Genomic DNA, 24,067 nt, shown 5'->3' with positions numbered 1-24,067 from the left:
TTAATACAATATTTGTTTTATTCAAGAAGAACAAGAAAAAGAGAGAAAAATTACAAATTCATCCCACTAAATGTATTTATTCTTCATGGTTTTCAAACACGAAATCTAATTTTCTCAAACTGAACAATCTTCCTCTTTGGGATCTTCATCTTCATCGATGACATTCGTTGAGACAACCTCATTCATCTTCTTCTCTAGTTTAGAAATTTCAGTCTGCTAAATTTGAATTTCAGTTTCAAAACTTTTACATTTCCAGTGTAAATATTCGAAGCCTTCAGAGTTGACATCCTTTATTGTTATACTGAAGGGCTCTGCAATTTTTTTAATTGCTTTATGGGTGGCATTTTGTTCTGTCTCTTTCTTTTTACTTGCTAATTTTCCAAAAAACTTCCATCTGTCTCCACCAATATTAAGAGTAATTACCACTCTAAGTTCTCGCTCTACAAACTAAAGTACAACTCTTGTGGGTGGCAAGCCCATTCTCAAGCTTAATTCATTAAAGACATATTTGAATGAAATTGAATATTCATTCTTTGTTGCCACCGTTTCTGAAAGAAATAAATAAATAATCAAAGTTGAACTTTATTTATATGATCATAGTTACAAAGAAATCAATGCAACTCTGAAATGGGTGCAATTAAAATTTCTATCCCTTTAATCTTGATGGAGGTAGGACCCCAGGTCTCCGCTACAACCAAATAGCTAGTTGGCACCTCTAACATAGTCTTGAGTTCAAAAACCTTATCATGTCAATCTTCCAATTGAGAGGTGGTATAAGCTACATAGTAAACTCCATTTATTAGAGCATAAATAATTTTCAATCTCTCTCTAACAATTTTATTCACTCTGTGAGGAGAATAACAATTTTGTGTTATGGGTTGGGATTGTTGTCAGACCACTACCTAAGCCAAGCTTGCAGTGAAGAGTTACTCAACTGTGTAAACCAAGCCAAGTATTCAAGAAGGCCTACGTTCATAGGGAAGAAATGCTCGGTTAAAGAGGTAGTTATGTGAAACCAGAAAAAATACGCTACCTAAAACTAGAAAAATATGTAACCAAAACCACATAAGTAGAAAAAACATGCAACCAGAAAAACATCCTCATAAGTAGAAAATCTATCTACCAAGAGCTCTCACCTCAAAAGAGACAAAGTTACCTTAGATGCGTAATACTACAAGTAGGAAAATCATCAACTCTCTGTCTTCTTCCACTTGTTGTTGTGAACTCAATCTTTGTACTTGGCTAATGATAAATTTATAGGAGCATTTGCTAGACAAGTCTTCTAGAACGGTTTCAATCCAATGGTCAAGCACAAACACATCTTGACTCTCTTCTTGAATTAAATAGTAAATTTCGGCATGCTCTGATGAAGCATTTTCTTACCATTCTTCCATAATAAATTACACTTATAGCTCTGTAATGAAACATTATAGGTGAAGCTGATGAATTTCGAGTGCCAAATTCTACAACTCTGCAAAATCATTTGTCAATGGTTTAGCATCCAAGAAATACTTAAATAAAATCAATCCATTCATCCACGGTAAATCCTCTCTTCAACGGTTTGCAAGAATGGAACGATTTCTCTCTTTCGAGTATCTGCAAGTCTGCAAAATCTTCTCTTGAATGGTTTGCAAGAGTGGAATGATTGCTCTCTTTCGAGTTTCTACAAATCTGCCAAATCTTCTCTTCAACGGTTTGACCTCCAAAACAATCACTACAACAATAATTTAATTCAGCTATAACAAAATGATTATGAGGATTTGATCTTAATGCATCAAAAAAGTTCTAGTTACCAAAAGAAGATGATCAGATTGCAAGAATGCAAGAACCCTGTTTCACATTGAAAATTCTAGAAGCCACTACGCCCCATTTGTACTTTTATACATAGTATAGATTGGGATGGAAGAGTACTTGAATAGAAGAATTGTTGAACCATATTTATGATATTAGCACCACCAATCGACCAAGTTTGTTGAAAAACCATAGCAACAATACCATCTGGTCCTAGTGCTTTAATTGGGCTGATTTGGTTGACTACACCTCTTATCTCGTTAGCGTCCTATAGCCTCATCAAGAAGTCAATGTCTTCCACTACTATGGAACTCCAAATTTGAATAAACCTTGAAAAATCCAAAATAACTCCTCCCTACCCTCCAGTTGCCTTGTCTCCTTAATAACTTATTCTCTTCGTCTCCTATGACAACACCACATTTCTTCAAACTTTAATTAAATAAGATTGTCGTTCCTATTATGCATCCAACAAATCAGCTAGCTGGTATAGGTGGACATGGATTGACAGAGGAGTCTTCAAAGGAGGGACGCCACTGCTTTCTACCCTCTGTTTCTGCAAGTACAGGAGTAAACAGAAATCATACTCACAAGATGCTATTGTCGTCGCCAACTTTGCATCCATTACCACCTCTACTTCTCCTACAATCAGGAAAGAAACTCATCTACGGAAAAAAAAGAGCTTTTAGCTACAGTCACAAGCTACAGCCACTTTCCGGTATCCACCCGACGAGTATCTGCTGGATATCGGGATTCAAGTGACCATTGCTCGCTGTCCTACTGCACGGATGGTCTGATTGATGCCATAATGGGGTTCACCAGGATTACAATATCCGACAACTACTTTTCCCATCACAATGATGTAATGCTGCTTGGACACAACGATGAGTATCCGCTGGATATCGGGATGCAAGTGACCATTGCGTTCAATCACTTCGGTGAGGGGCTACATCCACATCATTAACAATGATTTCACGTAGTGGCAGATGCACGCAATCAGCGGTAGTGCCAATCCCACCATCAACAGTTGGGGCAACCGCTACATTGTGCCGTCGAACCCAGACGCCAAGGAGGTACAGTGGTAATAGTACTATAGACTACAATATTAGGGATTTATCGATACCATGTGCCCCCGTTGCTGTGTTCTTGCTAACGTGCACTTTGTGGTGTGGGTCGGGTTGGAGAAGGTGACAAAGCAGGTGGATACGGATGAGGGCGAGTGGACGAGTTGGAACTGGAGGATGGAGGGTGACATAATGGTAAATGGAGCGTTCTTCGTGCCATCTGGGGAGGGTCTAGGGGTGAAGTATGCCAAAGCATCGAGTGTGGAGCCCAAATCGGCTGGGCTCATTGACTAGTTAACCATGAATGCCGGTGCCTTTGGAGTAAGCAAGTATGCCTTTTCTCTCTTCTTGGGTTGTTCACTCATCGACGGTGACCGAGGAGTCTTCAAAAGAGGGACGTCACTGCAATCCTCCGTAGGTGGAAGCGGAGGCGTTGGTGACGGGTTCGAATCCGCCACCACTGCAATCCTCTGATCTCGTGTTTCCTTCCACTCTTTCAATTGAGATTTCTCGCCAAAGTTATTGTTTTACCTCTTCATCAGAGATACTTCTTTTGGGTGTTATTTTCTTGCTGGAATTGAAAGGTAAGAGAGGACAGTGAGGGAGGGGAAAAGAAGAGAAAAAAGGGAAAACAATAGGTTAAATAGGTTTTAAAAAAGGGCAAACAAAAGAAAATAAAAAAAGTTTAGTGGGGTATTTTAGTAATTTAAAAATAAAAAAAGTTTAGTGGGGTATTTTAGTAATTTAATGCATTCCGTCATCTAACTTAACGGTCAAGGGGGGTCTTTGTCTCATGGTCATAGTATAGGGGGGTCTTTGTCACAGACCCCATAGTACGGGGGGGGGGGGGGGGGGGGGGGGGGGGGGGGGGTCTTTGTAATTTACCCTTTTTTCTTGAAGGGAGAGATTAAAGAAAGAATAGGTTCTATGAGTAGACCTTAGAACCGACCCTAGAACTGCCAAGCCCAGAACCAACCTTCACAGGGTAGGTTCTAGTTCCAAAAACTTGGAACTAACCCCTACAGGGTAGGTTCTAGGTTCTACCATGGAACTGAACGTCCCATGCTCACCCCTAATGATGATTAGCCACCTTGTAAGTCTCATGAACCTCGTCTTCTACTTAGCACAAGGTGCCCAAAGGAGGATATCACATCCTCCGTACCCTTAGTATAGAAAATTTCCTGTACTAGACTAATAGCAATCTGCCCACCATTTAAAAAAAAAATCACTTATTTTGAAATGTGTAGGAGAGGTCGGATGGAACTCGCATTAAGGTAGCAATCATTTGTGAGTCCATATGAATTAATGACCTCCATGTTCACATCCTTGCACCAATGTCCAACTAGCCTGCGACTCCTCCCACAACTAGATACTATACTTCAATGTAAACCTCATCAACACCCTATCCACCACATCCTTACTATACTTGGGCCCCATTTGGTTCGCAAGAAAAGGGGTTCGGAATCAGAATCAGAGTGGTCTATTCCGATTCCAACTATTTGATTGAGCAGAATCGAAATCCCATTCACATTCCTACTGGAATGGAATTCCCCCATTTGAGGGAATGACATTCCCCCATTCTGATTTCGATTCTGATTCTAACTATTTGATTAATGACCTCACTTTTAGGTCAATGTTCTTATCCCAGAACAGAGCCAGACCTCTAGAGAAGCCAATCCAACCGCATCCGCACCCCAACAACTCCAGGAAAGGAGATTTCTAAATTTACTTTTGTAGACACTAAGGGAACATTTTGTTTCACTCAGAAAGATTATACTAGGCTTTTCCTTTCTTAGGGTCTCTTTTGCTGCTGGAATTGTCTTGGGGTTCTCATTGACACCAAGGAGTTGTTCAGGGTCAACTATTGCAAGCCCTTTCTTATTTTCACTCAATTTGAAATTTCCAAACAGAACATACAAAGAATCCACAATAATAGGTTTACTGCCTTTTGATCCCGACATATAATCATTTAACACCGAGAGGCAATTGTCCATGGCTCCTGTTCCCCGAATACCAAAAGGGTTAGGAAGGGGATTGAAAGTTTTAGAAATTTAGTCCACAACAGTAATAACCAATTTCCTTACTATAACATTTTTTTTTCCAATTTTTCCTTTTTGCTCAGTCTAAATCTCTCCTCTAAAAGGTACCCCTTTCTTAACCCTTTAGAAATAGAATAAGAATGAAGATCACAAAATAACACATGTTTTTGAAAATCATGATAACAAGTATTCTCCAAAACAAATGAATATGTACCTCCATTAGACGATTCAAAGCGGTTTCTGAGCCATCCTTCTCCTCTTGATGTAGCACAATGTCTGAATTGAAGCATCTCAGGACCTCTCGTTCGATCTACTGGTCTTCATAGTGAACTCTCTTCATCACTTCCGCCCCTTCTCATTATGTTGCTTTTCACTGTTTGGTTCAGAGCTCGTTGGTAAGTTCCTTTTTTGTCTAATAACCCACTTTGGCAAGGGTGGTTCAGGTCCCAAGCAGACAACCCATATCCTTACCTGAGTTTGGATCCGACACCTAGTCAATAAAAATTAATTTTTTTGGGGTCAGTCCCTTGCCAGTCTTCTTCGTAATGGAGCAGTCATCAGTCTGTGCAGTTGCTATTTTGGATCCTTTGTCTTCTTTTCGAGGAGCCAGGAGCTTCGGACCTACCACAATGTTGTTTGACTCTGGGATTTCTTCAATGACAAGATTTCTGCCTTTTCTCAACTGGTTAAGAAAGGAGACTTAAACTTGGTCGATCCTACGGCCTTTCACCAGAAAGGTAATATCAGAAGCTGCCCTTCTATTCCCACCTCGAGCCCAGTTCCCGTTGGAGAGGAAGGTCGGTCCTGGCCAAAAGACTTTTGTTAGAGAAAAAACCACTTTGAAGTTACCCTAAAAGTTGCCGGAGCTTAACAGGTCTTGTCCGTTGTTCTCTCCTTGGAACTGCTCTTTTCCTAATCCAAGATTCTTTGCTTGATCAGATTCTAGTTCTGGGACTTCAGCCATACTTGGGTTCTTCTCTATTTTACATGCCACCTCATCACCTTGGTTCTTCTCGTCTACAAGATCTTTGGTTTTTTTTCTTAGCCATTTTTTTGAAACTAAAATTGATGAATTTGTCTTCTTCAATTCCAACATCAGCTTTGAGCCAAGGTCTGTAAGCCACAGGTCCTCTTGATTCCTCCATCATATTCGAGCCCATGCTTTTAACTAGTTGCTCTACTTCTAGGGCTCTTGAATCTTTCTTCACAGTACAGTTCTTCTCAACATGACCAAGCTTTCCACACCTGATGATGGAAGATTTGGCCCGACCTCGTAATCACTCAACACGTGGCAAAGGCAACAGCTCGGCACAACAGCGCGCCCAAGGTGTGAGCACCGAAGGGAGGAACCAGCAGTCCGAACTCCCTACAAGGAGCCCGAACTCTCCCTTAGGCCCCAAGCCTCACACAAGGCAACAACCTGAACTGGCCCGCCTCATGGCAGTTCGGGACACTCCCCTATCCGAACTCAAGACTTCACCTCGCTCACCACTCTAGCACTCCGCCTCCAGGACGCTGAACTGAACAAACGTACCATACCTGACACCGAGGAGGTCCGTATCCAAGGGCGGCGCACCTAACTGACTTGGGATCTGACGCTTGACAGCCGCACTTCAATAGCCACCTGCCACCGCCACCTGCCACCGTCATCGCCAGTCGCTGAGACGGCTCCGACAAAGAGAGCAGTGGCGGTTCTGTCTAGCAGAGGGGATGACACCCGAACTGGCAGGAGCTCAGAGATAATCATACCCGATCTGACAGAAGCTTAGAAGTGAGTGCACGAGATGGTTATAAAAGGCTCCCTACCCCCCAAGAACAAGGTATGTGAACTTTGCGCCATCTGGTTTTATCTTGCCTTTGAGAGAATTCTAACTTGAGCTTCGGAGCAATCTCACCGGGTTCCCCCCGAAGTTTCCTCATCCTCTCCGTTTCAGGTTCCCTGTAGCTCCGTTCAGAGGCAAGGTCGTTGACAGCTAGGACCGGCCGGATTGCGCACCATCAATTGGCGCCGTCTGTGGGAAAGCTTCTAAAAGCCTCCCTCTAAAACTCTCATAACCTCTTCTTTTTCCAAAAACCCTAACACTCATGGCTTCTTCTAGCAATGCCGGACGTGGCACAAAGATGAACACCACCGGGGAACAACTCCAAGTCCCCGTGGTGTGCATTGGACAGTTCACCATCCCCCTTCCGGTGGATGGGATCCCCAGCTTGAACGCTCCACAAACAGTGGCGCCCGTAAACCTTCCTGCCATGAATGTCCCTCTTCCACTCCCTCTCGAAACAACTTTTGCTGAACCAACTGCTGTCCCCCTGGCGACCCACCAGAACCAGTTTGACGACCTGATGCAATGTATGCGGGCAATGCAAGCCCAAATGCAACAATTCCAGCAGCATCAACTTCAACAGCACCAAGTACTACACCACCTCTCTCAACATCACTATCAGCAGCAGTTCCCCCAAATACCCCTGAACCAGTCACTGCTTCCACCTCGGCACCCTGCTCCGGAGCCGATTAAGGCCTCCCCTCAGGGTGGACGCCCTCACCGAGGAGAAACCTCTCAACTCCAGAACCCCCCTAACAGCCAGGCCTCATCCCCAGGCCAAAGGGAAAGGAAAATCACCCCCGCCTCGCAGCTTGCAGGTGGGTCGGGAACCTCGCCCGCAAAGTCAGCACCTCGGCGCTCCAAGCCTGAGTTCCCACTCACAGAGAACCAAGTCAATGCCCTAGCAGCAGACTACCAACATTCCGGGCCCATCGAGCTCGGCAACACAGAGGCTAGCAGCACCAGTACCAGGCCCACTCAACAACGAAGGCGCCGACGAAGTCGCCGAACTACCACCCTTGTCCTAACCGAGCTCATAGGTAAGGAAGAGACGAGCTCGGACGAGGTAAAAGCTGCCCCAATTCTCTCAGTTCCTTCCCCCCTCGCATCAGAACTCCTAGTAGTCCCCATGCCCAGAGACTTCAAGCTCCCACCTTTGGACAAGTATGATGGGTCCTTTGACCCCAACGACCACGTCGATGCTTTCCAGTCCCAAATGCACCACGCTAGGGCCAGTGAATCGTGCATGTGCGTGGCCTTCACCACCACCTTCAGGGGGTGGCCCGCACCTGGTATAGGAACCTGGCCCCCGGGTCAATAAGAAGCTGGACCCAGTTCGTGCAGGTCTTCACCGCACACTTCATTACCAGCAAGCGGTGCCCCAGAACCGAGGAAAGCATCTTCAGAGTAGTCCAGAGAGAAGGAGAACCCATCCGGGGCTACATCAAGTGGTTCAATGAAGCGTGCTTGCAGATACCGCGATTAGACCCCGCGGTACAGCTCGTGGCGGCCAAGAGAGGAGTAACGGACAAGGAGTTCAAATGGCACATGGTAGCCAGCTAGCCCGCGACCGTGGCCGAATTCCTCAAGCTCGCGGACAAGTTCATGAGAACAGAGGAAGAGATCAACCAAAGGACCGAAGGCGGGGTCAAAAAAAGGAAAAGAGAAGGTGAGCCCTCCAACCCAAGTGACAGAAGAAACCCGGCCCGGGAGGCGAAGCCAAGCCAGCCGTCCCGAGCTCCCTTAGCAGTTCGAACGGATTACAGACCGTTAAACACGAGGCGGACCGAGATCTTGATGACGATCAAAGACGCCCCCATACGTAAAGTGGCCACCTCGCCTAAAGGGGAATCCAAACAAGAGAAATAAAAATCTGTACTGTAGTTTTCATAGAGATCACAGTCATAGTACCGAACAGTGTAATAATCTCCGGGACGAGATAGAGGGACTCATCCGTCGCGGATACTTGAGAAATTTTGTACAGCATAATAATAATAATAACAATAAGGCAGGTCGGCAAGGGGAGCACAGAAAGGATGCCCCCGAATTCAGTAGCAGACCAGCCGAAGCGTTGCAACGACAGCCTCCGGAAGAGAGGCCAGTTCAGTGAACCATCCATGTGATAGTGGGAGGTTCGGTGGTAGCAGGGTGTACTTCGGCAGCAGCCCGAACGTCAGTTCGCGAGGCAGCCCGAGAAGAACAGAACCCTCCAAAGAGGCCGAAGACAGAAGAACCGATCTTCTTCACGGAAGACAATGAGCGAGCTGTCCACTACCCCCACGATGACGCGCTTGTCATAAAACTAAGGATCAGCGACTTCGAAGTCAGGCGTGTACTTGTGGATTCAGGTAGTTTGGCGGACATCCTCTTCAAGTCGGCATTTGACCAGCTATAGTTGCAGAGAAGCGAGCTGAAGCCCGCGAACACTCCTCTGGTGGGCTTCAACGGAGAAGAAGTCAAGCCCCTCGGAAAGATAACAGTACCCATGGAAGTCGGCACATGGCCTTGTGCGGTCAGACTCAACCACGATTTCCTGGTGGTTGCGACCCCCTCCCCATACAATGCCATAATAGGGCAGCCAATTACGCATATTTTGCGGGTAGTGGTCTCCACCTACTATCTGGCAATGAAGTTCCCTACAGACTTCGGTGTGGGGGTAGCGCGGGGCGACCAGCTTGAGTCCCGCAAGTGTTATGTAGCCGCCCTAAAGGGAAAAACCAAGGCGGCCGACAACCTCGAGCTGGAGCGGCCTACGGAGCAGGGCGAGGAACGAGCTTCGCCCACAGAGGAAATGATCACAATCCCGACTTCGGCTACGGAACCGACTCGAACGCTTCAAATCGGTGCTTCCGTCAAGGAGCCTCTACGAACCGAACCGGTGAGTTTCTTAGTTCAAAATTTAGATATTTTTGCATGGTCCGCGGCCGATATGCCCGGTATTGACCCTGGCCTTATAACTCACAAACTTAACACTGACCCTGTAGTCAGACCCATTAGACAGAAGAAACGCAACTTAGCCCCGGAGCACTAGAGGGCGGTCGACGAGGAGGTAAAAAAGCTCATCGCAGCAGACTTCATAAGGGAAGTTCATTACCCGAGCTAGGTAGCCAACCCAGTACTGGTGAAAAAGGCAAACGACAAGTGGCGCATGCGCGTCGACTACACCGACCTGAACCGAGCTTGCCCAAAAGACTGCTTCCCTCTCCCCAGAATTGACCGCCTAGTGGACGCGACCTCGGAACATGAGTTGCTAAGCTTCTTGGACGCCTACTCAGGCTACAACCAAATCAGGATGGACCATTCCGATGAGGAAAAAATCAGCTTCATAACCGAGTTCGGCCTGTACTACTACAAGGTCATGCCCTTCGGACTGAAGAACGCTGGGGTGACCTTCCTAAGACTTGTAAATAAGCTGTTTCGGCCCTTAATTGGCACGAAAGTAGAATGTTATGTAGACGACATGGTCGTTAAGACACAATTCTCACAGGAATTAATACAAGACTTAGATTCTGTCTTCCAAATTCTGCGTCAATTTAGCATGAAACTGAACCCCAACAAATGTGCCTTCGGTGTCACCTTGGGTAAGTTCCTAGGGTACATTGTCAACCAGCGCGATATTGAGGCCAACCCGGACAAGATAAAGGCCATCCTAGATATGAGACCACCCTGAAAAGTAAAAGAAGTTCAGAGGCTAAACGGCCGCATAGCCGCTCTGAGCCGCTTCATGTCCAAGGCAAAGGGTTCGAATGGACCCGAGACTGCCAGCTCGCGTTCGACGAGCTAAAGAGCTACCTCGCTACTGTGCCAACCTTAGCCAGGCCCGAGGAGGGCGAGGTCTTAGAATTGTACCTCTCGACAAGCGACGAGGTGGTCAGTTCGGTACTAATAAAAGAAGTAGATCGGGTCCAGCGGCCTGTCTATTATGTTAGTAAAATTCTGCAGGGAGTAGAGGCGAGGTACCCACAGATAGAAAAGCTAGCATATGCACTGGTAATTGCAGCTCGGAAACTCCGCCCATATTTCCAGGCTCACACTGTCGTGGTCTTGACCGACAAACCTCTGAGGCAAGTCTTACTCAAGCCCAAGGTTTCCGGTCGGCTAACGAAGTGGGCCATTGAGCTCAGCGAGTACGACCTCCACTATAAGCCACGAACTGCTATTAAGGCCCAAGCCTTAGCAGATTTTATTGCTGAGTGCACGTTCAGCCTCGAAGCCCCTGGGCCGGTTGAGCCCGAGATCCCCAGTTCGGGTGAGCCCAGAGCTCCCAAGCCAATAGAGTCGAAACCTCGTGAAGTAGCAGCCAGTGTGGCATCTCTCCTGGTTAGGCCAAACGCGAACTGGGATGAGGAGCCCTGGATCCTTCTCGTAGATGGCTCCTCGAACCAGCAGGGCAGCGGGGCTAGAATAGTCCTACGCGGCCCGGGTGGCACAAAATTGGAATACGCACTACGCTTTGAGTTCGCGGCATCCAACAACGAGGCAGAGTACGAGGCACTGATAGCCGGGCTGAACCTAGCGCAAAAGGAAAGAGCAAAGCACATAGTTATCTGCAGTGATTCCCAGCTCTTGGTCAACCAGGTTACGGGCGAAAACGAAGCACGCAAGCTCACTATGATCGCATACTTGGCAAAAGTAAAGGAGGCTCTGCTCAACTTCCAGTCACACTTCATCAGGCAAATCCCGAGGTCAGAGAACACTGAGGCCGACGCCCTGTCCCGGTTAGCCAGCACGAATCACAATACCATGAGAACCGTGTACATAGAGGACTTACCTCGGCCTAGCATTTTCGGTGGGGCAGAGGAGGTCGCTCCCGTCCTTGAAGCAGAGCCGAGCTGGATCGACCCACTCGCGAGCTTCTTGCTAGATGGAACCCTCCCCGCAGACCGCAATGCAGCCAAGAGGGTGCAGCGCCAGGCAGCCAAATACGTCATAATAGACGAACGGTTGTACCGACGGTCTTACACGCTCCCCTACCTGCATTGCTTGCGACCTACCGAAGCCGAGCTCGTACTCCGCGACACTTATAAAGGTCTGTGCGGCGGACACCTGGGGGGTAGAGCCCTCACCCAAAAGGCACTTTGACAAGGATACTACTGGCCAACAATGAAGGCAGAGGATGTCGAGCTCGTCAGAAAATGCGACAAGTGTCAGAAGCATGCCAATATCCACCATCAGCCTACTGCCGACCTCAAGTACCTCACCAATGCATGGCCCTTTACGCAATGGGGCATCGACCTCCTGGGGCCATTCCTGCCAGCAACAGGTGGGAGAAAGTTCCTAGTGGTGGCAGTAGATTACTTCACAAAGTGGATAGAAGCTGAACCTCTGGCAACAGTTACAGCACGAAACATATAGAACTTCTTTTGGAGGAACATAGTATGTCGCTTCGGGCTACCTCGGGTACTGATCTCCGACAACGGCAAGCAGTTCGAGGATATCAAGTTCCAAGAATGGTGCCAAGATATGGGAATTCATCAGAACTTCACATCGGTTGCACACCCGCAGGCAAACAGTCAGACAGAAGTAATGAACAGAGCCATCCTCCGCGGACTGAAAGCACGACTAGACCGAGCTAAAGGGTTGTGGGCGGACCAGCTACCAAGTGTTATATGGGCTCACCAAACTACGAAAAAAACCGCCACGGAAGAGACCCCCTTTAACCTCACCTACGGCACTGAAGCGGTAATCCCGGCGGAAATCGAAATACCTACACTGCGACTAGAAGCATATGACGATCAGACAAATGGAGACGAGTTACGTACCAACCTCGACCTACTGGATGAGGTAAGAGACCTCGCGCACATCCGGATAGCAGCCTACCAGCAAAAAGTAGCTCGGTACTACAATGCCAGAGTAAAGAAGCGGAGCTTCCGCGTCGGCGACCTGGTTCTCCGTAAGATCATGGTACCCGAACCCAGCGTGGGCATACTTGGACCAAATTAGGAAGGGCCCTACAGAGTAAAGAGGACGCTCGGGGGGGCATACGAGCTCGAAACCTTAGAGGGTAAACAAGTACCCTGAGCGTGGAACATCGTCAACTTAAGGCGATACTACCTATAGACCACCAAGCGAAGTGGACAAAATCACTACCAGAGCCTAAGGGCTAGGGTGCCGAGCTAACGAAGGAACCTCAACATAGGCAAGCAAAGAAAAGTGTCAGCCAAAGGCGAACTCAGAGACTAAGTATTAACACCAAAACAGGCCGTGCGAGTGCAATAACCCGGGCAAGAAACAGATCGGGCGTATGGTCAATTCGGCAAATACGGTCAGTTCGGGAGAAAGAACAACCAACACTTAACCAAATGAAAAGTCATTCCATTTCAAAATAAGGGAGTGTACATTCCGAACAAAAAAAAAAAAAATTTACATTTCACAGGCCCGGAGCTACTTCTTCCTTATCGAAAGGCACTTCAATGATACCCGAAGGCCCTACCTCGCCCTCGGAATCTGGCTCACCATCAACAGCATTGGCCATCTCCTGAGTTATGCGCGAAGTGGATATGGCACTGATATCGAGCTCGGGGTACGTATTCCGGATCATCCACCGGCTTAGTTTAAAACCCCTTCTGTACGAGTCCACCATCAGGTCATCAAAGCGCGGCGAGGCGATGTACTCATCAACGACCTTCTTCTTGGCATCTTCGATGCCTTGAGAAAAGATCTGCGTCCTCTCCTTAATATCCTCCTGAAGGTACTCAACCTGATGTTGTAGATCCAGTCTCAGGTCCGCCATGTGCTTCACCACTACTCCCATGGCCTCGGCATCTCTCTGAGACCTCGCCTGCCTGGTCTGTGCAACGCGAGCAGCTGCCTTGGCAGCGCGAGCAGCCGCCTTGGCAGCTCGGGAAGTCGTCTCGGCAGCACAGAGAGCCTCTTCGGCAGCTCGCGCCTGCCTCGAGCTCCTTTCCACCTGGGCCGCCAAGGCATGGATAGAAGAGTTCACCTACCAAAAGGAAAGAACAAGTGATCAAAAGAACGACAGCAAGAGGGATAAAAGCAAAAGAGCTCGGCAAAAATCTGACTTACCACCATGGCATGAGTGACAGGACGACAGGCCACCAGGTTCAAAGGGAGGTCGGTCCACGCCACGACCTCCTCAGGGAAAATGGCCTCCCTACTCTTCTGAAGAGCATGGTTCGGCGACAACACACTCCTGAATTCCCCTTGGGCCCCCGAGCCTGAGGGCCCAGCTCGCGTATAAGCAGACCCAGAGTAAGCGGAGCACCAGAGTAAGCGGGAGCCCCCGTGTAAGTAGTCTCAGCATAAGGGGCCCCTGCCGCTTCTTGCATTGGAGGAGCCATCTCGGGCTCCCTGGGCGAATCCTCTGACAGGTAGTCTGGAGCCTTGGACTCCGCATCTCGGGGCAGCTCGGCACGAGTTCGTTTGGCGACTCGCTTCCTCTTCTTCATGCCTTGAAATAGGTGCCCACCTCGAGTCCTTTCTGAGTCCATCACACCTGCAAAAGGAGTTCGACATCAAAAAAAAGAAAAGAACAGAGCAAAGCAAAAAATCTCTGAGTAAGGAACCTACCCGAACTTAGGCCGGCCGCAATGAGCTTGGCCTCCGTCAGATACTGATGGCATTTTAGCCCAAGCCACGCCCATTGCCGGAGGCCCTTCACCGTCTCTTTATCAAGCATAACACCGGAGTCAGGGGCGGCCATCCCCCACCCGGTCTGAAATGGCCACCCCAATACACTTCGCACCCCGAAGTAGTCCCGCTTCCACGCCGGGACCTTGTTGGGAAGTTAATGTAAAAGCTTAAAACCCGGGCGAGGAGACAGGTAATACGCCCGCCTACGCCCGGGAAGGGGACCCGCTTGCTTCTTAAACATTAAGATGGAAGAGAAGATCTCCAAGTCTAAAGGAAAGCCCTGTTCGCAAAATAGGGAGATTGTCCCCACCAAGTTACGAATGGAGTTCGGGTGAAGCTGGCCGACAGTAACGCTGAAGTGGTTCATGACTTCGACAAGGAGAGGGTGAAAAGGCAGGCGCAACCCCGCTGTCACGTCTCCCAGCGGCACGCTTTTTGAAATAAAGCGCGCACTGTCACGTCTCCCGGCGGCGTGCTTTTTGAATTTCTGAAATAAGGCGCGCGTTGTCACGTCTGTCAGCATTTGTAGGCAGGTCGGTGCGTTTCCCGCCTTTTGGGCGCTCGAGAAACCCAAAGAACCCTGACAACGCACCTCGCGCTATCAGTCAACCAAAATTCGAAGTACGGGACAAATCCACCCGCCACCTCACGAACTCCCCGCGCCAGGGCAAGACCCTTAGCACGAGGAGTGGGGGGCAATTGATGAAGGAAGATTTGGCCCGACCTCATAATCACTCAACACGTGGCAAAGGCAACAGCTCGGCACAACAGCGCGCCCAAGGCGCGAGCACCGAAGGGAGGAACCAGCAGTCCGAACTCCCTACCAGCAGTCCGAACTCCCTACTAGGAGCCCGAACTCCCTACAAGGAGCCCGAACTCTCCCTTAGGCCCCGAGCCTCACACAAGGCAACAACCCGAATTGGCCCGCCCCATGGCAGTTCGGGACACTCCCCTATCCGAACTCAAGACTTCACCTCGCTCACCACTCCAGCACTCCGCCTCCAGGACGCCGAACTGAACAAGCGTACCATACCTGACACCGAGGAGGTCCGTATCCAAGGGCTGCGCACCTAACTGACTTGGGATCTGACGCTTGACAGCCGCATTTCAACAGCCACCTGCCACCGCCACCTGCCACTATCATTGCCAGTCGCTGAGACGGCTCCGACAGAGAGAAGTGGCGGTTCTGTCCAACAGAGGGGATGACACCCGAACTGGCAGGAGCTCAGAGATAATCATACCCGATCTGACAGAAGCTTAGAAGTGAGTGCACGAGATGGTTATAAAAGGCTCCCTACCCCCCAAGAACAAGGTATGTGAACTTTCCACCATCTGGTTTTATCTTGCCTTTGAGAGAATTCTAATTTGAGCTTCGGAGCAATCTCACCGGGTTCCCACCGGAGTTTCCTCATCCTCTCCGTTTCAGGTTCCCTGTAGCTCCGTTCAGAGGCAAGGTCGTTGGCAGCTAGGACCGACCCTAGAACTGCCAAGCCCAGAACCAACCTTCACAGGGTAGGTTCTAGTTCCAAAAACTTGGAACTAACCCCTACAGGGTAGGTTCTAGGTTCTACCATGGAACTGAACCGAACTGTCCCATGCTCACCCCTAATGATGATTAGCCACCTTGTAAGTCTCATGAACCTCGTCTTCTACTTAGCACAAGGTGCCCAAAGGAGGATATCACATCCTCCGTACCCTTAGTATAGAAAATTTCCTGTACTAGACTAATAGCAATCTGCCCACCATTTAAAAAAAAATCACTTATTTTGAAATGTGTAGGAGAGGTCGGATGGAACTCGCATTAAGGTAGCAATCATTTGTGAGTCCATATGAATTAATGACCTCCATGTTCACATCCTTGCACCAATGCCCAAATCGCCTGCTACTCCTCCCACAACTAGATACTATACTTCAATGTAAATCTCATCAACACCCTATCCACCACATCCTTACTATACTTAGGCCCCATTTGGTTCGCAAGAATAGGGGTTCAGAATCAGAATCAAAATGGTCTATTCCGATTCCAACTATTTGATTGAGCAGAATCGAAATCCCATTCACATTCCTACTGGAATGAATTCCCCATTCTGATTTCGATTCTGATTCTAACTATTTGATTAATGACCTCACTTTTAGGTCAATGTTCTTATCCCAGAACAGAGCCAGACCTCCAGAGAAGCCAATCCAACCGCATCCGCACCCCAACAACTCCAGGAAAGGAGATTTCTAAATTTATTTTTGTAGACACTAAGGGAACATTTTGTTTCACTCAGAAAGATTATACTAGGCTTTTCCTTTCTTAGGGTCTCTTTTGCTGCTCGAATTGTCTTGGGGTTCTCATTGACACCAAGGAGTTGTTCAGGGTCAACTATTGCAAGCCCTTTCTTATTTTCACTCAATTTGAAATTTCCAAACAGAACATACAAAGAATCCACAATAATAGGTTTACTGCCTTTTGATCCCGACATATAATCATTTAACACCGAGAGGCAATTGTCCATGGCTCCTGTTCTCCGAATACCAAAAGGGTTAGGAAGGGGATTGAAAGTTTTAGAAATTTAGTCCACAACAGTAATAACCAATTTCGTTACTATAATTTTTTTTCCAATTTTTCCTTTTTCCTCAGTCTAAATCTCTCCTCTAAAAGGTACCCCTTTCTTAACCCTTTAGAAATAGAATAAGAATGAAGAACACAAAATAACACATGATTTTGAAAATCATGATAACAAGTATTCTCCAAAACAAATGAATATGTACCTCCATTAGACGATTCAAAGCGGTTTCTGAGCCATCCTTTTCTTGATGTAGCACAATGTCTGAATTGAAGCATCTCAGGACCTCTCGTTCGATCAACTGGTCTTCATAGTGAACTCTCTTCATCACTTCCGCCCCTTCTCATTATGTTGCTTTTCACTGTTTAGTTCAGAGCTCGTTGGTAAGTTTCTTTTTTGTCTAATAACCCACTTTGGCAAGGGTGGTTCAGGTCCCAATCAGACAAAACCCATATCCTTACCTGAGTTTGGATCCGGCACCTAGTCAATAAAAATTAATTTTTTTGGGGTCAGTCCCTTGCCAGTCTTCTTCGTAATGGAGCAGTCATCAGTCTGTGCAGTTGCTATTTTGGATCCTTTGTCTTCTTTTCGAGGAGCCAGGATCTTCGGACCTACCACAATGTTGTTTGACTCTGGGATTTCTTGAATGACAAGATTTCTGCCTTTTCTCAACTGGTTAAGAAAGGAGACTTAAACTTGGTCGATCCTACGGCCTTTCACCAGAAAGGTAATATCAGAAGCTGCCCTTCTATTCCCACCTCGAGCCCAGTTCCCGTTGGAGAGGAAGGTCGGTCCTGGCCAAAAGACTTTTGTCAGAGAAAAAACCACTTTGAAGTTACCCTAGAAGTTGCCGGAGCTTAACAGGTCTTGTCCGTTGTTCTCTCCTTGGAACTGCTCTTTTCCTAATCCAAGATTCTTTGCTTGATCAGATTCTGGGACTTCAGCCATACTTGGGTTCTTCTCTTTTTTACATGCCACCTCATCACCTGGGTTCTTCTCGTCTACAAGATCTTTGGTTTTTTTTCTTTCCCATTTCTTTGAAACTAAAATTGATGAATCTGTCTTCTTCAATTCCAACATCAGCTTTGAGCCAAGGTCCGTAAGCCACAGGTCCTCTTGATTCCTCCATCATATTCGAGCTATGCTTTTAACTAGTTGCTCTACTTCTAGGGCTCTTGAATCTTTCTTCACAGTACAGTTCTTCTCAACATGACCAAGCCTTCCACACCCATTAGCAGAAAACTGGTAGTTTCTCATATTGAAACGAGAACCAGTCCTTTCCTTTCTCAAGAACACCCCACGATCCTTTTGCCAGGGGCTCCTTCACATCAATCCTCACTCGAACTCTCGGTCCTTTATCCCACAGAGGTCTTCTTCTGCTATTCCTTGACATTGGTTCTTTCATGATCACCAAAGCTAACGTCCTTTGCTAGCAGGTTTGCAGTCACACTGGACCTATTTTCCACCGAAACATCCAACTCTCGAACCTAGATATCCATCGTATTAAAGGTAATGTTTCTGGGCTTCACTCCGGTGACCATCTATGGAGTAGCAGAGGTAAATCTTTGATGCTCCCATGGTTCATTGGAGAGCATCCTCTAGGTACTCAGAGTTTCCAAAGTGGATCCATATGATGTTACTATCAATTTTTCCACATAGTAGCCGTTCGAGAGAATTTTCACATACAAGCTATTGTTTCCTAAGGTCTCTGGTTCTTCAACTTTTTTGAGATTATTCTTTTTCAACACCGCAGGGTTGTCCATCATCTTTTCTGGGTTCTCCATCCAAAAACTACTGTGAAAAGATGAGGTATCGAGGTCTCTCTGCTCACAGAGAGTAACTCATCTCAATGATAGAGCACACTCCAGCTGAAGCAAATGTTTAACTTTTGCAACCCTACCTCCTCTTTCACCTAGCTAGCTCCTAATGATAGAGCACACCTAGCTAGCTAGCTCCTAAATCCATTTATAAAAGGAAAATGTACGGAAATATACGATGCAGAATTCTGAATTTCAACCCCCTACAACGCCCTCTGCAATTACATCATTTAGCCTGTACTTTGGGCCTAGTAAATTCTGATGTAGGTTGATCGGTACTTCTCCTTTTATAAAAACCCTTATATTAAGGCTATTTTAATAATTTAATAAGTGGGGTTGCCGAGAAAGCACTGTTCATCATCTCCGCGCCATTACATTTCCGTGTAGCAGAAGCGACCGTTGGAATGCTCTGAATCGCGTTTCCGAAGTAGTATGGATCGACGTTGGAAGTAGGGAGCTTTCTTGCTCGTGTGACCGAACGCCATAGCTGGGCGCAGAGAAACTGGAAGAATGAAATCTCGACCGTCTGACCGGCGGTTTCTGTAACTATGGTAGTTCAAAACGGCAGAGAACGCTATAGCTGGGCACAGAGGGAGCTTTCTTCCCGTTGGGGTTCTGGTTATTATCACTTTGGGACCGCCCTCAGGGAACGTCACCTAGGGACCGCCCTCAGGGAATCGAAGCATCGCCTGTCGACGACGAACGGGGAAGGGGAGTGCAACCCTTCCAGCTCCTGCTACGGTGAACGACGAATGGCGAACGGGGAAGGGGAATCGAAGCACCACCTGGGGCATCGGTAGAGAACGTCACCTGAACCTCCTCCTACTTCTGGGTTTGAACGGAGAAGGGGAGTGCGACCCCTCCAGCTCCTGCTGCGGCGAACGGCGAACAATGAACGGGGAAGGGGAATCAAAGCACCACCTGGGGCGTCGGCAGAGAACGTCACCTGAACCTCCTCCTGCTTCTGGGTTCGAACGGAGAAGGGGAGTGCGACCCCTCCAGCTCCTGCTTCTGGGTTCCAACGTCACTGTCATCGAACCAACTCAAGCCATTCCTCACTCCCTCCTCTTTCTCAAATTTTTCCATCGAACCAACGTCACTGTCATCTTGGAGAAATAAGGAAAATTTCCATCCCCAAACCATGTCATTTTATTTTCTTTTATTTCGTTATACTTAGTGCTTCATCATATAATCCACTAGTTGTAACAACTAACAACAAAGCTTATTTGGGTTGAATATGTCAAGCTGCTCTGTCTACACGTTATATTTATTCTATGTACTACTTGGGCTTCTTTCTTCCCTTTCCAAAAGTTCAATCAGTATCCATGTTGCACTACATGCCTTTCTATGCTTTCTATGATGGGCGCACATCATTACATACACTAATTGCTCACATGTCATTTGTACTTTTAAAACCACATCACATTAAAATAGATGCTAAAAACCAAAAAGAATTGCGCGCATGTGGCAAGAGCGCAAATGCAAATATAAATATGTATGGTTCTTCACGGATGCAACAGTTATTTAAAGCAACATGGTTTTCAAAATTGGACCGGATGGTCGGATCGGAAAATCGAGAATTGGTCCGTTTTTCTTCAAAATTGGATTTTTCCTAAAAACTGTTTTGGTCAGCAAACTGCTGACCCAGACGGTTAATCGTTCGAACTGTTCGAACGGTTTTGACAGTTTTTTTGTTTTTTTGTCAAAATGGACCAACCGTTCAATTCGAATGGTCAGACCGTTTGACCCAAGAACCGAACCCCTAACTGGTTCGTTCTCCAGTTCAATTTTAAAAACCTTGCAACATTGCTCCCATTTTGGATGCAAAAATGTCAAAAAAAACTTGCTTTCATTTTTAATACAAAAACGTATTCTCATCCATTGCCTGCAAAATTGCAGAATTCACTTTGATTCAGCATTTGAACTCTTACCAAATACAAAAAGAAAATACAATTGAGATGTCTCTTTGGAGACATTAATAAAGTTTGAACAATACATAAAAGAAAAGAAAAATGGGATGATCTGTAGCAGTTAATGTTAACACCCGTTTCTACTAAAAGATATTATCTCCATCTTGGTCTTGCCGGTGAATAGATGAACTCTCGCACGACCATGAAAGTATCTTAGTCCTTAACACCTCAATGTAATCGGATCTTTCGGAACTTCCATTCACCTGGTCAATAGAGATAAGATAATAAAGTTTCAATTTCTTTTTTTCTAGATCAAAATAACAACAATGATAACCCTACTTATAGTAGTGAAGCTGGACCAACCCATGGAAATAGGACCCTAATAAAATCATATTAGGATGATGATGATAGGACTACTAGTCACATAGGTAGGAAGGAAGTGCAAAAGAGACAACATGATTAAGGATAAGATCTAGAGAGTTACATGAAGATGTAGATGGTAGCAAACTCTGTCATCAGAGACTGGAAGAGCCGAAGCACTGACAATTTGCATTCCTTCACCTTCAGCGTTAGCAATTAGAGTAGACAAAACACTAGAATTTTCTCTCTTCATGCATATTTGAATGATCACTTCCCCTTTTCTAACTTCAGTTACTGAAACTGTGGGAGTTTCGAATTCTGAAGGTGAAGCTTGGATGGGAGTGATCTGCCTCTTTTCTATCATGGAGATCATTTGTTCCTTCTTCTGGGTAAGATCCTCAATCTCAGTCTCCAACTCTGGAATGTATTCTAGAACTTTACCCACTACAACAGGAGCACTCCATTTCTTCTGCAAGAACACCGACAACCAAATTCTGTAAGCAATTACACTATATACTAGATATCCTCTTTACTGAATGAACTAAAAGGAATACCCAACTGTAATACAATTGTCATAATGAGCTTGGGTGCTTCATATGCTCAAATCTAGGGTAGAAGTGGGTTGATCACATGCATTTTGGTCGGGTCAAAAATTACCCATGCATTGTTCGCAAGTTCTTCCTTGTGCCCCGAAAAAGGTCGGTTCTACTACGTTCTACAGTACTAAAACTCAGTTTGATCAACTACACAGTTAGAATCTAGCTGAGTAGTGAAATAATTCTCATGGTTCGATCCATTAACTTGAACCCAGAAAAAGATGAAGCAGGTAGGTTGTTGGTCTGTTGAAGGATCTCCTCTTCTACCCAAGTGAAGCCAGTTTGATTTAATTTGTACCACCTCACAGGGACCAGATCTAGAAGAAATTAAATTAAGTAGTTGCAAGATACAGGGAGAATCCTTGAAGATGAAAGAGGGAAAAAGTAACAGTGGTTGTGAACTACCTTTGACCTATGAGAATCTGGAAGTAGTGAACGAAGAGCCAAATAGGAAGCATTGAGCTTCATCCTACGAACCCTCTCCTTTGCATTGTGATCGTGCTTTTTCACGAGCGACCCTTCGTCTGTATCAGGTTGCACCACTAGCTTTCCAGATTGAAAACGCTTCAACCGGCGGGCTCTCTTTTTATTGTTCTGATTCACACTACTTGCAGCCAAGGCTTCCTCTGATGGTTGTTGCACCATGATTAAGTCTTCTTGATGAGGGATAATGCTTGTGTCTCTCTCACCTGTGATAATATCTTTCTGAAATAGTAGCCATGGATTCTCAGAGGTTTCAGCTGGATCCACCATATTGTTTTCTCCATCATTTTGGTTATAAGGTATGATATCCTCCTCAAATGGTGGCCATGGATTCTTAGAAGTTTCATCTAGATCGACAAAATTAATGTTGTTCCCATCATTTTGTTGGTCGTACGTTGTGGGATCCTCCTCAAATGGTGGCCATAAATTATTTGAAGTTTCAGCTGCATCTACCATATTGTTCGCTCCATCATTTTGATGGTTATGTGGTATGCGCTGCATCTAGACACAAAGTTTCAACAGCTTTAAATTTGGATAGGAAATAGATGAAGAGAGAGAGAGAGAGAGAGAGAGAGAGAGAGAGAGAGCCTTAACAATCTTACATGCGTATGGCCCAAGAGAGAATCAGTTAAGTGCCTGTTTTAATTGCACAAAATGATGAGATAAGTTGGATTACAAAATAAATTATGAAGATTGAATTAACAGAATATTGATTTTAGGACGTACCAGAAATCTGCCTAGAAAACCCCAAATCCCTCAAAACGACCAAGGGTTCCAAATCGAACCACAAACAATTCCTCGAAGCTTCATAAGACTCCTCTGGTAAAACTAGAAAGTATTCCCTTTAGCATTTTTGGTTGATCCATTCTCAATCCTTTTTCCTGACCATGGCTGACAATGATTCGTGAATGAGAGCTGAGACATACAGAGAAAAGATTAGGGCTTATCTTCTGCATCAACATTCCACCACGCCCAGTAATTTTCAAAGGTTTGCTTTTGACCAAATTTTGTAAGAAAGGATGTAGCTTCTACAGTGGTTGGATTAAAGATTCCGACCACCTCTTGATTCTCATGCCTAAACCCTAAAATCTCAACTCTAAAGTCCTAAAACCTCAAAACCCTAAACCCTTAAATCCCTATAGCCTAACTCTAAACTCAAAAACTAACCAATAAAATGCCTTTTGTTAGACACATGTCCTCTAGGCTCCAACCATGTAGGAGCCAAATATTTTCAGTGTCGAACATGCATGGTTTTAGCAAATACTACTAAGGGTTTTACAAGAGTACCTGAAAAAATTACGGTATAATATTAAAGGAAAAATTGAACACTCTTCCCCCTTAAACTATCCTTGATGTTACAAATTATTTTCTCCGTGTTAATGAAATCCTGTTATCCAGTTATAATTTGATGCAAGTATAAAAAAGATTGCTCTAATCTACATGAATTTCACTTCAAGAAGAGGTAGGTGACAGGCTTGGAATGACAAGAATGAGATTAGGGTTCAACTTTTGGTGGGAGGTCACTTTCTGTTTCTATTGAAATAAAAGCCGGCAACGAGACTTGTAGAAAAGAGCCCTTATCGTTTTAATGGGAAGGAACTAGCCCTCCTTCAATGCTTCAGATCTGGAGAGAGGTTTTCTTTTCAATGTTTTTCAAAGGTGGAGGGTTCACTGCCTCGACCTCCCGTTACATGCTTGGTACTGGGAGGATTTTAAGGAAATTGGCAAGGCTTTAGGTCGTTTTTGGGGTGATGACTAAGAACCTTAGTTGATCGGATGTTGAAACTCTGAGGTTGGTAGTTAGGGTGAATGCCCTATTCGAACTTCCCAAGTCTTTGAAGGTGGAAGTTAGGGTGAGGAAATGGGTAGGTTCTACCCGGAACCAAATGGAACCAAGCTCGAACCGGCCTTGAACTAACCCTACCCGATCTTATTGCAGGGTAGGGTCTGGTTCCAAATTCTTGGAACTAACCCCCACTCAGGTCAATTCTATGGTCTAGGGGTTTACCCTACCCGAACCGGCCCGATGAACCGGCCTTGGA

The 24,067-nt window shown here is 46.1% G+C and overlaps 1 protein-coding gene and 1 long non-coding RNA gene across 3 annotated transcripts; both read right to left on the bottom strand.

Annotated features, from left to right (window-relative positions):
* Window positions 1-507: 507 nt before the first annotated feature.
* LOC104605772 (uncharacterized) lies at window positions 508-19,981 on the bottom strand. Of its 2 annotated transcripts, none has more exons than XR_016081432.1 (3): window positions 17,065-19,981; window positions 5,106-5,695; window positions 508-1,714 (listed from the first exon to the last, which is right to left on the bottom strand). It is a non-coding gene; the product is annotated as an uncharacterized LOC104605772 (long non-coding RNA). The 2 variants fall into 2 exon arrangements; XR_016081433.1 differs by having other exon boundaries at window positions 5,106-5,381.
* A 596-nt stretch (window positions 19,982-20,577) lies between these two features.
* Window positions 20,578-22,958, bottom strand: LOC104605773 (uncharacterized). The gene is made up of 5 exons (XM_010270661.3): window positions 22,752-22,958; window positions 22,628-22,661; window positions 21,948-22,526; window positions 21,071-21,415; window positions 20,578-20,849 (listed from the first exon to the last, which is right to left on the bottom strand). Exons 3-5 carry the CDS (start codon window positions 22,524-22,526, stop codon window positions 20,730-20,732), a joined length of 1,044 nt encoding a protein of 347 aa, XP_010268963.2. The 5' UTR covers window positions 22,628-22,661; window positions 22,752-22,958; the 3' UTR covers window positions 20,578-20,729.
* Between the last annotated feature and the right edge of the window lie 1,109 nt (window positions 22,959-24,067).

Source organism: Nelumbo nucifera, chromosome 1 (assembly GCF_055504915.1).
Source record: "Nelumbo nucifera cultivar China Antique chromosome 1, China Antique-T2T, whole genome shotgun sequence".
NCBI classification, from domain to species: domain Eukaryota; kingdom Viridiplantae; phylum Streptophyta; class Magnoliopsida; order Proteales; family Nelumbonaceae; genus Nelumbo; species Nelumbo nucifera.
The sequence above is the reverse complement of the archived record's forward strand: the minus strand, read 5'-3'. Positions and strand labels throughout refer to the sequence as shown.

What these genes read in the sequence shown, in the direction of transcription:
- LOC104605773 (XM_010270661.3), bottom strand. Translation starts at nt 22,526, where the DNA reads ATGCAGCGCATACCACATAACCATCAAAATGATGGAGCGAACAATATG. An exon ending in CAGATTCTCATAGGTCAAAG is followed by an intron (nt 21,416 to 21,947) that starts GTAGTTCACAAC and finishes GTGTTCTTGCAG; the next exon opens with AAGAAATGGAGTGCTCCTGT. An exon ending in GCTACCATCTACATCTTCAT is followed by an intron (nt 20,850 to 21,070) that starts GTAACTCTCTAG and finishes TCTATTGACCAG; the next exon opens with GTGAATGGAAGTTCCGAAAG.